Here is a 14,950-nt window from a genome sequence, read left to right as displayed (position 1 = left end):
GGCATTTTAGTTTCGTTTGTCCCCATTTAGTTTGTTTCCCGAAACTGAATAAGTTTTGTTGTTGTTGTTGTGGGGTTTAACGCCATATTTCAGCACACGTTAGGCTATGCATGGCGGCCAGTATTAATGGTGGAGGAAGAACCCTGGAAAACCCCGGGAAGAACCACCGACCCACGAGAAGCTACCGGCGAGCTTCTCCCATACCCACGTTAGCCGAATCCTAGACTCGAACCCACGCAGACAGAGGTGAGATGGCAGTGATCCGTAACGGAGAGCGCTTTAGACCACTCGGCCACTCGGGGCCCCTTTGAACAATTTTGTGTAAGCAACTGAACTTCCAGGTTCGTAAGTACTATGCGTTAACCCACTGATCCTAGTTGATCGTCTCTGATGGAAACACTTTTTCTGTATAACATTTAAAAACTTTACAATACGTGTAGATTATTCTTTGCGCCTGATAATACTATCTTTAAGTGTTATTAGAAAGTGTAGAGGACATATATATAAATTAGGTACTTTTATTTTCCGAAATTTGCAACATTCTCCCATCCTTTAAAACATATAAATGATTAAAGATTATTTCAAATTTGACCATCTTTATAGTTAATTCTAACACGGCTACTTTATATATTGAGTAAGAAATTTTTATGATAAATCTAACAATGTTATCAATACATTCTGTATCTGTTGAATCGTTATAGATTGACCTTGTAAACCGTACGACATATTCTGTGAATATTCTGTCATACTGTGAATCTAGCCGAATACAAATTTGTATATTGCTTATCAACCCAGCAGGATTAATTGTATTATACGGGTGATTATATAGACCATCATATTTTTTTAAGCATTTTTGCGTCTATCATTTTTATGTTTGGAATAAATACAAATCAGATCTTTAATTTCTTTTATGTTACGCTATAATAAAACTAGCTTTGACGATACGTTTATTCCACTGAAACCTGTAAACAAAATACATATTATCTCTTGATACCGATATTGGTGATTTCAGGTGAAACTAATGAAATAGCTCTATCATCTCTGTGAAAACTCTTGAATTCAATACAATGCTGCTTTGTACTAATATTTATGTTTATACAAAAATCAGATCATTGTTCTGCTTTGATAATTACCTTCACTGTGTGAGTGGTCTAGTAAATAGAATGACTGGTCCCGATATTATAACCACATTATACAGCTGAAACAATTATATATATATATATATATATATATATATATATATATAAAAGAAAGGACACTCAGATACTTGTACCCTTGGCTGACTTAGCTTTTTATCGCTCTGCATGATCGTTTATCTCAGTCCTTTGAGGCGAGTGGAGGTGGCATTGGACTTTTTTTTCTTCTTCTCAAACTAGGATATTTTTTCTTGCAGATGAAGATAATTTATTTCTTTGCCGCTAATATAATGGATATAGTTTGTTCATTTTTCACCTACAAACTAAAGCATTAATATTTTGTTCTAGCTCTCTCGGGGGAGGGGGTAGAATCTTATTTTCCAAAAGTAACATCTTCTCCGAAACTGACATGATTTGTCCCTGGTGGTCCCAAGTTTGTCAGCCGAATCCATCTAAGTTTCCAGGCAATAATCCCCGCCATTGTTGTTGAAGCTGACGAAAAACTTAATAAGTAGATTTATATTGATATAATCTCGGCGATTATTAGTTTTGCTACATCATTTACTGGAGTTATAGTTTCCCGCTCATTTTGTGTAGTAATGGTTTTCTACATCATTTAGTGGAGTTGTCGTTTTGTACACCATTTTGCTGAATGTTAGGTTCACAATTGGTTTTGTAAAATGACTGATAGGAACCGACCATTGCATGGGGGTTGGGGGACGCTGTGATTTTTGTGACCCCCAAATAGCTTGAAAAAAAATCCTTGCTTTAAGTTCTAGAAAAAAGAGTACTAATTGTATCCATGCTATAAGCTGAATAAAAAATTATATTGAGATGAAAGATAAATTTAACGAGCACATCCAGGTTAGAAAGAAGATCTGAAATGCAGAACGGTTTTCCGTCATCAGTAACTTAACTCTTAACTCTCATTTATTCCTACTTTATCACCGCCACTTTCGTCCCAATTTTCCTCTACAACACAACTCTACTCTCATCACAAAGAGAACATATTTCGGTTATTCAAATTTGCTCTTTAATACTTAACATTGTTAACAACAGCCTTCATCATTGCTGGAGGCAATACAACCCTCTTTCGAGTATTTATATGTGTGTACTGTGTTCTGTAGATCCTACCTAAATAAAACTGTTTTAATTATAGCAAGGTCAACATACCGCATAGCGTAGTATTAGCTACTTCCTTATTGCGATGATCATAATTTTGCAAGTATTTACATGCTTCCAGTGTATATGTCGGTGTACAAACCAGGGTTATGTTTTGTAAATGTTTCAAGAATAATAAAAGGAAATAAACTTTGATTAAAGCGAATTTGATACAAATCATTTACTTTCTATCAATCTCAAGCACACTTTTAGCTGGTACGAATACCTTAGAACTAGACAGACTGCAAACCTTGTGAAACTTTTATCGTACATAAAAGGAGATAATTTGTGAAATACGATATCATATATATATAGCACACATAAATGACTGATACAATGCCTGTGAAATACCGTTACGCACTCGGAACAGTAAACGAGCGCCGTCTAATGCTTTAAAAGCGGCGTCGAGATCTAGTTTTGTCAGTATTGTCCGGAAACACATGTCAACAATATGGCAGAAGAAACTGTAGCACTGTTCGTCGGCATCGGTTTAAGCGAGCAAAAGGCCAGAGAGACTTTGAAAAATGACCAGCTCTCTCAAAATTTAAAGCTTGCTATCCAACAGGTAAGGCAAGAGCAGAGTAATTATCTACTATATTGCTGTCAAGAAAAATCCCGTTTAACGATAGGGCTGCAGAGTGATGCAATCGTGTACCCCAAATTTTGACATGCGGCACTGCTTGGGGTTTAAAGCCGTTCTTCAGCACACGATACATGGATGGAGACCAGTATAGCTGCCGGAGGAAGAACCTGGGTAAAAACAATCGACCCACGAGAAGCTACTGGCAAGCTTTCTTACATATCCACTGAGGTGAGATGGCACTGATCGGTAAACCTCTCAGCCACCGGGGACCTAGTCCTACATGTAAGACCATGATGCTGATATTTTTATTGTGGGCGTCAAAGTCTTACAGCCTAATTAACGGCGCTGTGTAGCGTGTTTTGATGTAGACTGACGCCGCTACGAAAGTAATATTTTCAGGAATATTTCACAACTGACAACTAAAATAACGACGCTTTTCTACAAAGTAAAGTCGTAATGTTTTAGTCAGACTTTATTTTCTCTGATTTTTTTTCTCAAATAAATTTAAATTCTCACAAAAGAAATGGGCCTGTTTTCAAGTTTCGTTGGCCTACATTTCATTTGGCTGGAAAGCAATGAATGCAGGGAATGCTGAAATCGGTTTCTGGTAATATGGTTAAAACTGATGTTTTTACTTTTAAGAGTTATTGGTGATGCACAATTTAGTACAGTTTAACCCTTTACCTCATAGAGCATAGTGACAAAGCGCTGCATGCTATAAATAGAACACTTGTTACCTAGCCAACCGCATACGCATAGGCCTGCCTGTGAACTGTTAAGCAATGTAGTGTATGTTACGTTTAACAGCAATTGTAACCATTTTACATTTTTGGTACACATCTATTATATGCGGAAAAATTTAAGAGTAAAGTCCGATTGTTATAGCTGTGTAATTATTTTTCACATAAGAATTTTTTATGTGCTTTAAAATCTTGAGAGAACTCGTTCACCATCATGTCAGTGAGGCCGCATGACCAACTGTAGCTGCCGTTTCCCATACTCGAATTTTACATGTTTTTCGTCTGCGTCTACATCACTAAGTCATTTGAATTTGATAATTTATAAAAACTAATTGCTGCCTACATCAATATCAGAGCCTTTACCTAAGTTATTGAATCTTTCATAGTTGTGATTCTAATCGTGAAAACTTCGTAAGTACTGAATGAAATCCGCTACCGCCATTTTGGAGAGTGGAGATTACGACCCAGTTACTTTAAATAGCAGATATCGACCAGTACATAAACAGTAACCACATGATCCAACGTAATTGTCATTCACAGAAATGAATGTAGTAACTAATAGGGGGGTTTTCCCAGAAGGTGGCGCTACATAAACCAGCTCAAAATGGCTGATGTTTACAGCAGGTGTTAAAAGGCACTTCCATGTGAATGGAGTAGAGGCGTCAAAAGGCGCTTCCATGCGAATGGAGTAGAAGCGTCCAAAGACACTCGCATGAGGTAAAGGGTTAAAGCTGTACCAATTAATCAGCCATACTCATAATCGAGCCGATTATTGGAATAATCAATATCGGCAGAAATAATCGGTGCCAATTTAAACAAATTTCCAAAATATAAATTTAATCATAACATTCATCTTGACATGGCTTGATCTTTAAATCAGAATTAAACAGTGGAAATTAAGGAATAAACATTTGATTTGGGGGTTAATTGAAAGTCAGGATATTCTTAAAAGTAATACTTTTTAACACGTTTTCTGTAAACTACCAGTGATTGTCTGCGCACAGTAAATTATCAATGCATGCACTCATCCCAATCACAGCAGCCAACCAGCCAATGAGGCCTCGTGTGGCTGTTGAACTTCCAGCATACACATTACATGGTCGGTCCTGGCTTTTAAAAAGTTGTCACCAAAAGAAATTGCCAATCTTAATATTTTGTTGCCAGTTATCAAAAAATGTCGCCAGAATAAGTAGTGAATATTTTTCCAAGACTATTAATGTAATAGGCAATGAAAATAGAAAAAGATGGGATAGTTATTACGTTATTGACAACAAGCAATACAACCATAATATTACAAAATAAATTATTAATTGACTGTTTTGCACTACTTTCATAATCTTTGCATTGCACATCACCGTTAGTGCAAAGGTGTAGCTGTTGTAACCTGAAATAAATGCATTATCAAATGTAAAATATCTACTTTCCTACAGTCTCTCTTTTTTTAATAGAAACATCAGGTATTAAGCAAATCTATATTTATATTATTTCTAAATAATAGTTTTGTAAGAAACTTTATTTAGATAGTGACATTTTAATAGTAAAACCCTATGATTGTACTTTGCAATGTAAGATAAGTGATGTATAATGTGTCTGTCGATTTCACGCATTCAGGAATTAAATGCCCCCCCCCCCCCCCTTATGGCTAGCTTCACAGAGTACATCTCTGTCAACCAGAAGTTCAGAAATTTATTTTGGCCACGCTTTACATGCTTTGCTTGTTTGTGAGTGAATTGCTTCCTAAATCCCAGGAATGATTACTGAATACTGTAGATTTTTTCTCAACAAGCAAATATGATCTCCATTCCCACCAATGAAACTTACACAAGACAACATGACCTGGCATTGCTGTACCGTATATATAAGCATTGATTACCATCATTAAATTAAAAGAGGGAATGAAGAAACATATCACAGAGCATATATGCCCCCTAAAATCTTATTCGGAATAAATATGTTATTTAGTAAAGAGTTTTATTTGCATATATGAGTTAACAATAAGAAATAAGGTGGGATATAAAATGTGGGAAATAGTTATCACATGTATGGTAGCTTGAGACCACATTTGAACTGTTAACATAAATCTGCACCCATTTTAGGCTTTGTTAGTTATAATACAAATAGGGTATGGTTTACTTGTCGATCAAATGCTAGTGCTTTCACTAACTGTAGAACAGGCGGTTTCTTGAAATAATCAGTCTCATAATCGGTATCGGCAATTTTAATAATTGGCTATATGCGGTATCTGTATAATCAGCAAAAAGTGACATCGGTACAGCTTCAGTACAGTTGGGGGTGGATGGGTGGTGTACTTTGTGATGAAATGGTGAAAAATTATGGTAATAGTGATGTCCCATTTCTTTCAGTTAAGTATTCTGCAGCATTTATCTGTGAGTATTTGAAAGAATAATTTGTGCTAACAAAATGTTCCATCCATTCCCCCCTCCCTTTAATAGTAGTGTACAGTAATATGGTGTTTGTATTGTCCTACAGTGTAAGATGTCTCTCCTGATATTTTTTGTTTTGGATGCAACATCTAAATAATGCACATCTGTCAACCCCTTGAGATGAAAACCTGTAGGCCAGACCAATAAAAACCTTACAAATACCAAAAACCTTATACACAAAAATGTATTCATACATTATATAAGATCAACAGTTTTAAAACAATAAATGCCATGCACAAACTCATTTTATGCAATTTACATAAGTATTTACATCCCTGAAACTTTATTTTATTCGTTTGCTTTTGAGTGTGTTGTAACACACATGCTATTATAAGCAGCACATGCACCCTTTGCACTTTTCAAAATGCAATCAGGTTTTAAAGTCTATGCAGCAGGTGTTAGTGTTTTTTTTACCCCGTAAAAATGATGTATTTGCATTCAGGGACTTGCTACAATCTATATATATATTTTTTTTCATCATAGAAAAAGATATCTCACTGCGAGTCATAGTCTGCATTGCTGTGAGGCAAGATTGCTGAATAACTACTTTCAGATTTGGGAAGCAGATGCCACTAGTAGTAATTCTCTGGCTGATAATATCCAGCAAGTAGCTACAATAGGTCCTTTTCTTGGCCATCGTCCGTTAATGCAGGCACATACTCATCAACCAACATGCAATAATCCTCAACCTTATCTTTAAGTGCTTCATAATCCAGGTCTGGAGCAACTCAAAAACGAAAGTGTCACTAAAAAAAAAAAATACATGCAAGGTATTTTGAAAGGTGTAATATTAACTTCTTTGGATTTATCATGGTCTCATTATTACATATTTATATTTTTCCCCCATAAACCCTAAGATATTATGCCAGGAGCTGTCCAAAAATTGAAGTCTAAAAATTAACAAAATAGCCAAAGTAGCAGTCCATAAGTTTAGACCTCATAGGCTGGTGATTAGTTATATTAAAAGTGTGTATATTGTGTTTGAAAAGTTATGAATTTGCTATATGGTGCACCAGTTTCGGTCAAAAAGTTTATATAAATTTGCAGTTCAACATATTTACAAGTCATGAGAATGACATCACTAAGTATCGCTACTTCTTCCATCATGCTGGTAATGCATCTTCCTGTTTGGATTACAAATCTGACCCACTTAATTCAAAACTTAATTTCAGGCAATATGCATCAGCTACAATTTTACAAATTATCTTAAAAAATATTTGAAATCTTGCTCTTTCTAAAAATGCATGTTTAGAGCATGTATTTGGCAGAATAAAATGATAAAATGCAATGTAAATATTTTGTTTTGCCTCTACCTCACCTTAAAAAGCACACTAAAGTTCAAATAATGCCAGATATGCAAGATTTGGTTTTACTTGACATAAAAACCAATAATTTTGTGCAATATGTTATCAGTGTAACACCGGGTATGGTGCAAAATAAAAGCGTTTTGATCACAGGGCCAAATGTATTTTCCAAAGCATATTAGAGTTATCCTCACCTTGCTTGTGCATAGCTAAAAAAAAAGATTCTGGATCGTGCTTAGTTTTAAAAAAAATTATGTCCAGACTTCCAAGATTTACCCCCCCAAAAAACATAGGGTTTTAATGAATGCCATTTTTCATCACAAGATAGGCTATACATGACATCCAGTATAACTGGTGGAGGAAGAAACTTGGAAAACAATGGGAAGGACCACCAATCCATGAGAAGCTACTGGCAAGTTTTCTCACATACATTAGCCAAGCCTGATCCTCAAACCCATGTAGACCGAGGTGAGATGGCAGTGATCCCAAATGGTGAGCACTTCAGACCACTCAGACCCCCCTCCAACCCTCCCAAAAAACTGTAAATTTTTATAAGAAAGAAACATACAAACCAGTTGTATGGCCAGACACAGATGAAACAAAAATGTACAAATTATGGGTAACCCATAAAAGTTGACAGGTAAGATAATCTCAGAAGTAAAAAATATGTTTATTTAACAAACCAAATAAAATTATACTGCTGTTGAAGAAAGTGTTTAGATAGTTTTGTTTCATTCTAGATTCTTGATTCTTGTCATCCCTTTAACTGATTTTTGGCATTCCTGGCTTTCATCACGTTTCAGCCTGGTGAAATGTAGGTCAGTGGAGTTTGAAAACAATGTGACTGGGTGGGATTTAATGATACAGGTCTGCAGCATGATGCTCCAGTGCTAAATATCACTATAAACTGCCATACTGCAAACATCATAGCAATATGACCAAAATTGTTGAAGCTATGTTAAAAGTCCCAAAATACACACATTCACTTTAGCCTTGTGAAAACCAGCACAATGCAAGTACTATCATAGCAGTTGAGTCCATTGTCTTTGAAGCTAATCCATAATGCCAGAGGTTCCGTTACTCTGGTATATACTGTTTTTTATTGATAAAAATTGTGTCTGTGCTGAAAAAAGATGAGGCTTTTGGTATTCATGTACTTTCAAACAGTGAATGAGATTAAGACCTTGCAAGGTAAGTGTCTCAACGTTAAAGTGTGTAAGAAGCTGGCTTATTCACAGTAGTAATCCCTTATACCTGCTGGCTATATTTATTGATTGTTGGTAACATCACAGCACTAGAGGGAGAGTCATCTTGTCTGTTTAATGGATTGCAAGTGTTTGATATTTGATTCAAGATGAAACAATACAAATTCAAGGACTCCTATTTTTGTTTCATAGACATTAACATTAATTCAGGCAATTACTTTCTGCTTCCTTCTGTTTGCATTGAAGAATCTGTCAATTATGGCACATTGATTGAGAAGTTCATTTAAAATATAACAATAAATCTATGCTAGTTCCCAGTACAAGTGCTTCAGATGACGAATATAACATTCCAATTTCAAAGGATTACTCATCCAAAGCTTTTTGCCTTTTATGACACGTATTTAAAATTTAAGCACAGAGAAATCAAGAACTGCTGAAAAGAAATTAAGAACCAAGGAGTTGAGTGAAGCCTGGGTAGAAGACCTTACATGGCACAGAAATGAAGAGGCTGAAGGAAAAATATAATTATTTTTGTACAGTGGGAAAAGCAAAGAAATTACTGGTAAATGGATTTACAAAAGGATAAAAAAAACTGTCAACGGTAAGTGCTTGTTGATCATCAAAATATTTCAAGCCATATAAGTGCAGTTACCATCCTTAAAGAGCAGAAAATAATGCTCGCTGTTGTGAAAAGCTTTCAGAGCCAAACAACAACTGCTTTAGAAACACAAATGAAGGCTGGCTCAGGATGATGTGCAGCTACTAAGTTTCCAATCCAGGTCAAACTATGGATGCCCATCTCTTGAGAATGAAAAGACCTATTACTGTACCACCAAGATATAGAAGAAGTGAAACAATACACTCTGCTGCATATTGATATGATTCATGATACACAACCCATGATGCAATACCTTATCGATACACATATGAACTTGGTCTTTACATCTTTAGAAGGTCTATTGGTGGTGCTGTTTTATATGATTTACAGGATGTATTGCCATTATAGACATATACTTAGCATCTATTAATATGCACTTCTCACCCATGACAAGATAACACAAAAATACATTCAAACTACCTGTTAGTTGTCAGCGATTTTTATTTAACATTCTAGTCCATTGATAGCAGCTTCATTTGATCAGATGCAGGACTCGATTTTGCCACCGGACAGAGGTATTTTGATCGAATATATATCTATACTTCTTAATTTCAGTTTTTCATTCTTACTTATCCAGTTTATCTTAAACATGATAGGAAGGCATGGAGTACATTTGCATGAAGACAATCCTTTCCAAATACACATTTACTGTATGACTCGTCGTGTATGCATCTATAGCAGTTTACAAGAATGCAGCCAATCAAGTCTTCAAGTTTTATCCATACTGGGCAACATGAAACCATGTGCTTTCAGGAAATGCATAATTTTAGCATTGAAGATTTTGTAAGTGAGATGGCTGTCTCTTGGAAGAGTTGTTGAATCTCTAAAAGAAACATGGCCAGCTGTTGTTGAGCTTGAAGCCCAACGATTGAACAATACCATGGCCAAAGAATTCAGATAGTAAAGATGTTTTCCTCATAGCAATCACAAACATGCTAGCTGACATTTCATCAGTCCAGAGCAGGTTGAAACTAGTTTGTCAAAAGGAGTCAGTCAAGTTTTGTATCATAAGCCAGTGGTTAGTTTCACAGTCCATGAACTGTGCAATCTTGCAGCAAATCTTGGTCTCTCAAAAAGTCCGTTCAGAGCAGCAATCAAAACTTAAGGAAAATCATCAAGCTGTCATATTGTGCTCAAGCTGATATCCCTGTGCATGAGAACAGACTTATTCAGTCTCACTGACAGTCTCATAGATGTTTTCCAGAATGTGACATAGACATCATCACAAAAATCAATGGTACATTGAATGTTTCCCCATTTCCCCGACAGAGCAGCTGCATTGTGTGATTACAGCATTGAGTTCTTAAGCTAGTTGTGGACTATTTTGACAACAAGGGATATGGGTAAAACCTGCAGTACTTAATTAAGCAGAACTAAGAAATGAATCTCAGCTGATGAAAGTGATCCTTGAGGGGAACTTTGATTTGTCCTGTGAGATACTGATCAGAAAAATTATTGTGACATCTTTCCGCAGACTTGAAAACCGTGATTGGTATTCTGTATTCAGAACTAAATGCTTAAATATTGAGATATTTGTTTGTTATGGAGTTCATTATTTTGGGTTACAATTCATGCTTTTATTTACTCTTGTTCAAAATAACTATGTATTTGTGTGCTGGGGGAAGTGCAGCATGGTTTGGATTTTGATCAGTTTCCATTTATAGATGAACGTAAGTCATGTAATCTGAAGTTGAAGGCTTTCACTCACACGAAGTCACTAAAAATAAACATTTTATGTGGTACATTAACACACCTTAACTATTTGCTTTATAAGTGAACTCTGGACCAAAGTTAATTGTGTGCGGATTAAACTGGTGACTGGTAATTGGAATGGGATTATACTATAGTTTTTCCACACAGCAGCAATTAATTTTATGGTCAGCATAATTAAATGTCGGTAAAAGTACCAGATTTGTTTCAAATACTTTGTGTGAAATGAATTAGGTACTTTAAGTAACAGTCAGTTAAGCTCACGTGATAATTTTTTCTTGATGCTGTTTAAAATGAACTATAGTTTGGACATGTGATGCTGTTTGAAATGAACTATTGTGTCATGGTGTTGACATGTGATGCTGTCCATTTTATAAACACAGCATCTGTATAGGTCTGAACCTCATTTCATTTTCGTACTATAATGTTTACAGCATAATTTTCTCCACTTTCTGCAAGTGATAAAGCCTATATTGATGAGATTGTTTAATTAGCATTTGTACTGGTAAATTTTGGTCACATACTGACTTTTTTCCATCCTTGCTGTTACTCTGTACCAGTAGTAGGACAGCCCTAGCATAAACACTGAATGCCTGAGATCATTGTCTTAAACATTTGTTAAGTAAGCATCGATCATCTTCTGGATTTGATTGTCATTGCTAAATTCATGTATTGTTTGTTCTTCTGATGTTACAGTGATTACAATCCACACACCAAGGCATCATCAGTTGCCTTTGTGTGGATGGTTACAACCCTTGCTTGTCAAGTTAATTCCTTTAATTATGTCCTATGTTAATTGAGCCTATAATTTTTGTCATTATATATATATTTGTTTCTTGGTGAGTTAATTATGTCTTTTGATTTCTTAAATGGTACATATACATTCCATTATTTTCCCAAATCCAGATAAAAACCACAGCAGTTATTGTTACAAATGATCATTGAGAACATAAGTACCTTGATAACAATAGAAGAACCTCCAATGAAAAAGAGAAAACATGAACATTGAAGGAATATTATCTTTGTTCAATTTACAATTAATATACTATGTAATGTGTATGTGATCAGCAAATATAAATGTGATTCATGTTTTATGATAGATGTGTATTTTTATTGTTACATAGAATATTTTAAGATGACTGCATGGAATATTTTAGTAATAATGAATAAAGAAGACAGTAGATGCACAGTGATTCTGGTAAATTTTCCTTTTAAACAGTACTGAATTTTGACCTTGGAAATCAGTTTCTTTTTAGCAAAGACCTGTTAGAGACTGCGTCTTGAGAGACCACTGTTTTGGCAGAATGGACAGTCTTTCAAGACAGGTTTTACTGTATGTACATGTATTACCAACCACTGTATTATGCAACATGCCAAACAGCAGATCTCAATGCCAAAACAAGCATTTAATGTGTTGGAATTATATAGGTGCATTTTGATCAGTTTACATACTTTAAAGAGTTTTACTCATGTATAATTGGAAAATTTAGCACTTACAAAAAAAAGATGCAAGAGCTCATAATCTCAACTTTCATTTTCCACAGTTGACTCGTTCGAGCATTAAATTTGAAACATGACTGTGGCATTCTAAACACCATTACATGCATGCATGCATGCATACATGGAAATGAACCTGCATGCATGTGTAATGTCAAAATATGTTTTGAAAAAAAAAGTATTTGTAATTACATCCATATCTGATTGCGTTTGTTTTCATTTTAACAGGCAGCAGCTGCATCGTCCACTGCAGCTACAGACAAGGAAGTAGGAAAATTCCTGTACCATGTGGCTACCAAGATGAAGTCTCAAGTTAGGAAACACCAGAACTTCCTAGTCAGCTACATTGCCACCAAAAAGATCATTACAGAGGCACAGCTAGAAGGTAAGGTCATACAAGGCCATCCTAGATACATGAATGAACAGAGCTGATGAGGTAAATAATTAATCAGTGACAATAACACATTACAATCAGAAATTTCATTTACATATACACCTCTCCCTTGTTAGCTCATGTACAACGGGTTCCACAAGCATCAACTGCACTATAAGCAAGGGCACGAATTACCAAGGGACCTCTAAAAATTGAAAAAATCCTCTTAGACATCAAGAAAACCATGTAGGGGTAGCGAACTGGGCTGTTTAATGACTGAATCCTCGTTTTACAATCATGTCAATAATAATTTGTTAATAACACACTTTTTCCAATGAAGTTGTTTGTTATTCTGTATAAATAACATTTATTTCCAAAATGTCCAACATGTAAAAGATATTCCAGCTGGTTTCCACAACCATCATATGTATGCGAAAACATCTGTGTAATACATTGCTGCTTTTTTTAAATATTATTAGTCTGGTTCCCAGAGTCGTATTTAATAGTATGATGCCAAGTTGGGAGTCAAAAATAGCTGGGAACTAGACTTACTGTCAATACACCACCAAACAAGATCCTTTTTTTTCTTCAAATACTTGCAACATTTATTTCATGAGAGAATCGTCTACATCGAAACTCAATTTTTGTATTATTAATTAGTAAAGTATTGATGTCATGATTTCATTGGAAGTTGTAGTGAAACTTCTTATCGTCTTTGAGGATATCTCCAAGGATAAAGTGCCAGTTTAGGAATTCTCTGAAACATGCTTGCCCAAAATGGTCCGTATCTGTGATACAAAGCTCTTTATTTTGCAAGGTATTTGTTTCGTTTGGTTGCCTTGCTATCTTTGATCACAGCTATGAATAAGTCAGTTAATTTAAGGTAGTTTAATTATGCTATGTACACAATAACATTTATAATGGTGTTTGATCAACTAAAGTGAGTTACCTGACATATGACTGGGGGTGCTAGATTTTAAGTATGTAGGATTTGCATGCCTTTTAACTTTTCTTTTATTCCATCTCCTTTATTGAATTCAAAAGACATAATTAACGTGATAGTCCAAAGGAGGCCCACTTTTAATTCAGTGCAACAATACAACAAATACTTCCACAAGTCAGTTATCAAAACACGGTCCGCACTTAATTAGTTTTTCAGAGAAACGCTTGCAGACATAGCTGTTATGGTAGATTGACACATTTCATGTTTAAAAACATATTGCATTTATGATGATTACACTTAAGAGGAACTAAAAGATAGAATTAAAACACAAATTTCACTTAATAAAATTTGTTTAATTGGCTTTTAAATATTAATGTACTGCATACAATAGCCATAAGTTACATTCTCATTGATCAAAATTTCCTTGAATATCTTTAATAACAGTGTACTACAGATGTCGTTTGGAAAGAAAATGTAACCAGTTATATGACTTATTAAAAGTTGATAATTTCAAAATGTTGATTAAAATTTCCAGGTCCAATCTACTGTTTGCGACCATAAAACGAGCAATATATCAACATTTCAGTTACCAATTTTGAGCACAATTTCAAGAAATAGGGATAAGTGTTTTGGGTATTTTCTGGTAAGAAAAATGGGATACACGCCTGTCATAAGCAGGTTCTTGAGTTATCAGGGCACAGGGTATCTGGGGGGTGGTGTATCAAACCATTGGGTAAAGCATTAGTAAAAACTACTAGTAAATGGGGGAAAAATAAGAAAATAAAATTAACATTTCTCAACTGCAATCATTGCTGAGTCATTAGCTGTATGTTATTCACATTGTGTAAAGGACTATACTGAAAGAGGTCCATTTTCTCCCCTCCCCCTCTCAAATTGGTTTCATTTGAAGTATGTGAAAAGTATAAGGTAGTGATGTATCATTTTTGATGCAAGTTTTATGTTCACCAATTGGATGCCATAGAAATGGTAAGTTAAAATATTGTCAAAGAACTTGTGTATATTTTCAACTGTTCCTTTTGTTCCTCATTGAAAAAGTGGCACTCTTACAAATTAATAATGAAAGTTCAAATAATTCATGTTTTTATCTTTAGCTTTAGTGATCATAGATCAGAATAGCTTATGGGATGACCAATTCTCCATCCATTAGCACAAGCTTGTCATCATTACTCCTAAAC

At 35.0% G+C, this 14,950-nt stretch overlaps 1 protein-coding gene across 1 annotated transcript in view; it reads left to right on the top strand.

Annotated features, from left to right (window-relative positions):
• Positions 1-2,686: 2,686 nt before the first annotated feature.
• The window catches only part of LOC149789190 (glutamine--tRNA ligase-like), a 143,189-nt gene continuing 130,925 nt past the window's right edge, over positions 2,687-14,950 (top strand). The window contains exons 1-2 of the mRNA XM_089975334.1: positions 2,687-2,862; positions 12,667-12,823. Coding sequence (XP_089831460.1) covers positions 2,749-2,862; positions 12,667-12,823 — 271 coding nt within the window. The 5' untranslated portion in view covers positions 2,687-2,748. The remainder of the gene's footprint in view (positions 2,863-12,666; positions 12,824-14,950) is intronic.

The sequence above is a fragment of the Sinohyriopsis cumingii genome, chromosome 11 (assembly GCF_028554795.1).
Source record: "Sinohyriopsis cumingii isolate HCF-2022 chromosome 11, ASM2855479v2, whole genome shotgun sequence".
Lineage (NCBI taxonomy): Eukaryota > Metazoa > Mollusca > Bivalvia > Unionida > Unionidae > Sinohyriopsis > Sinohyriopsis cumingii.
Note: the sequence above shows the minus strand (reverse complement) of the source record. Positions and strands in the feature narration are given on the sequence as shown.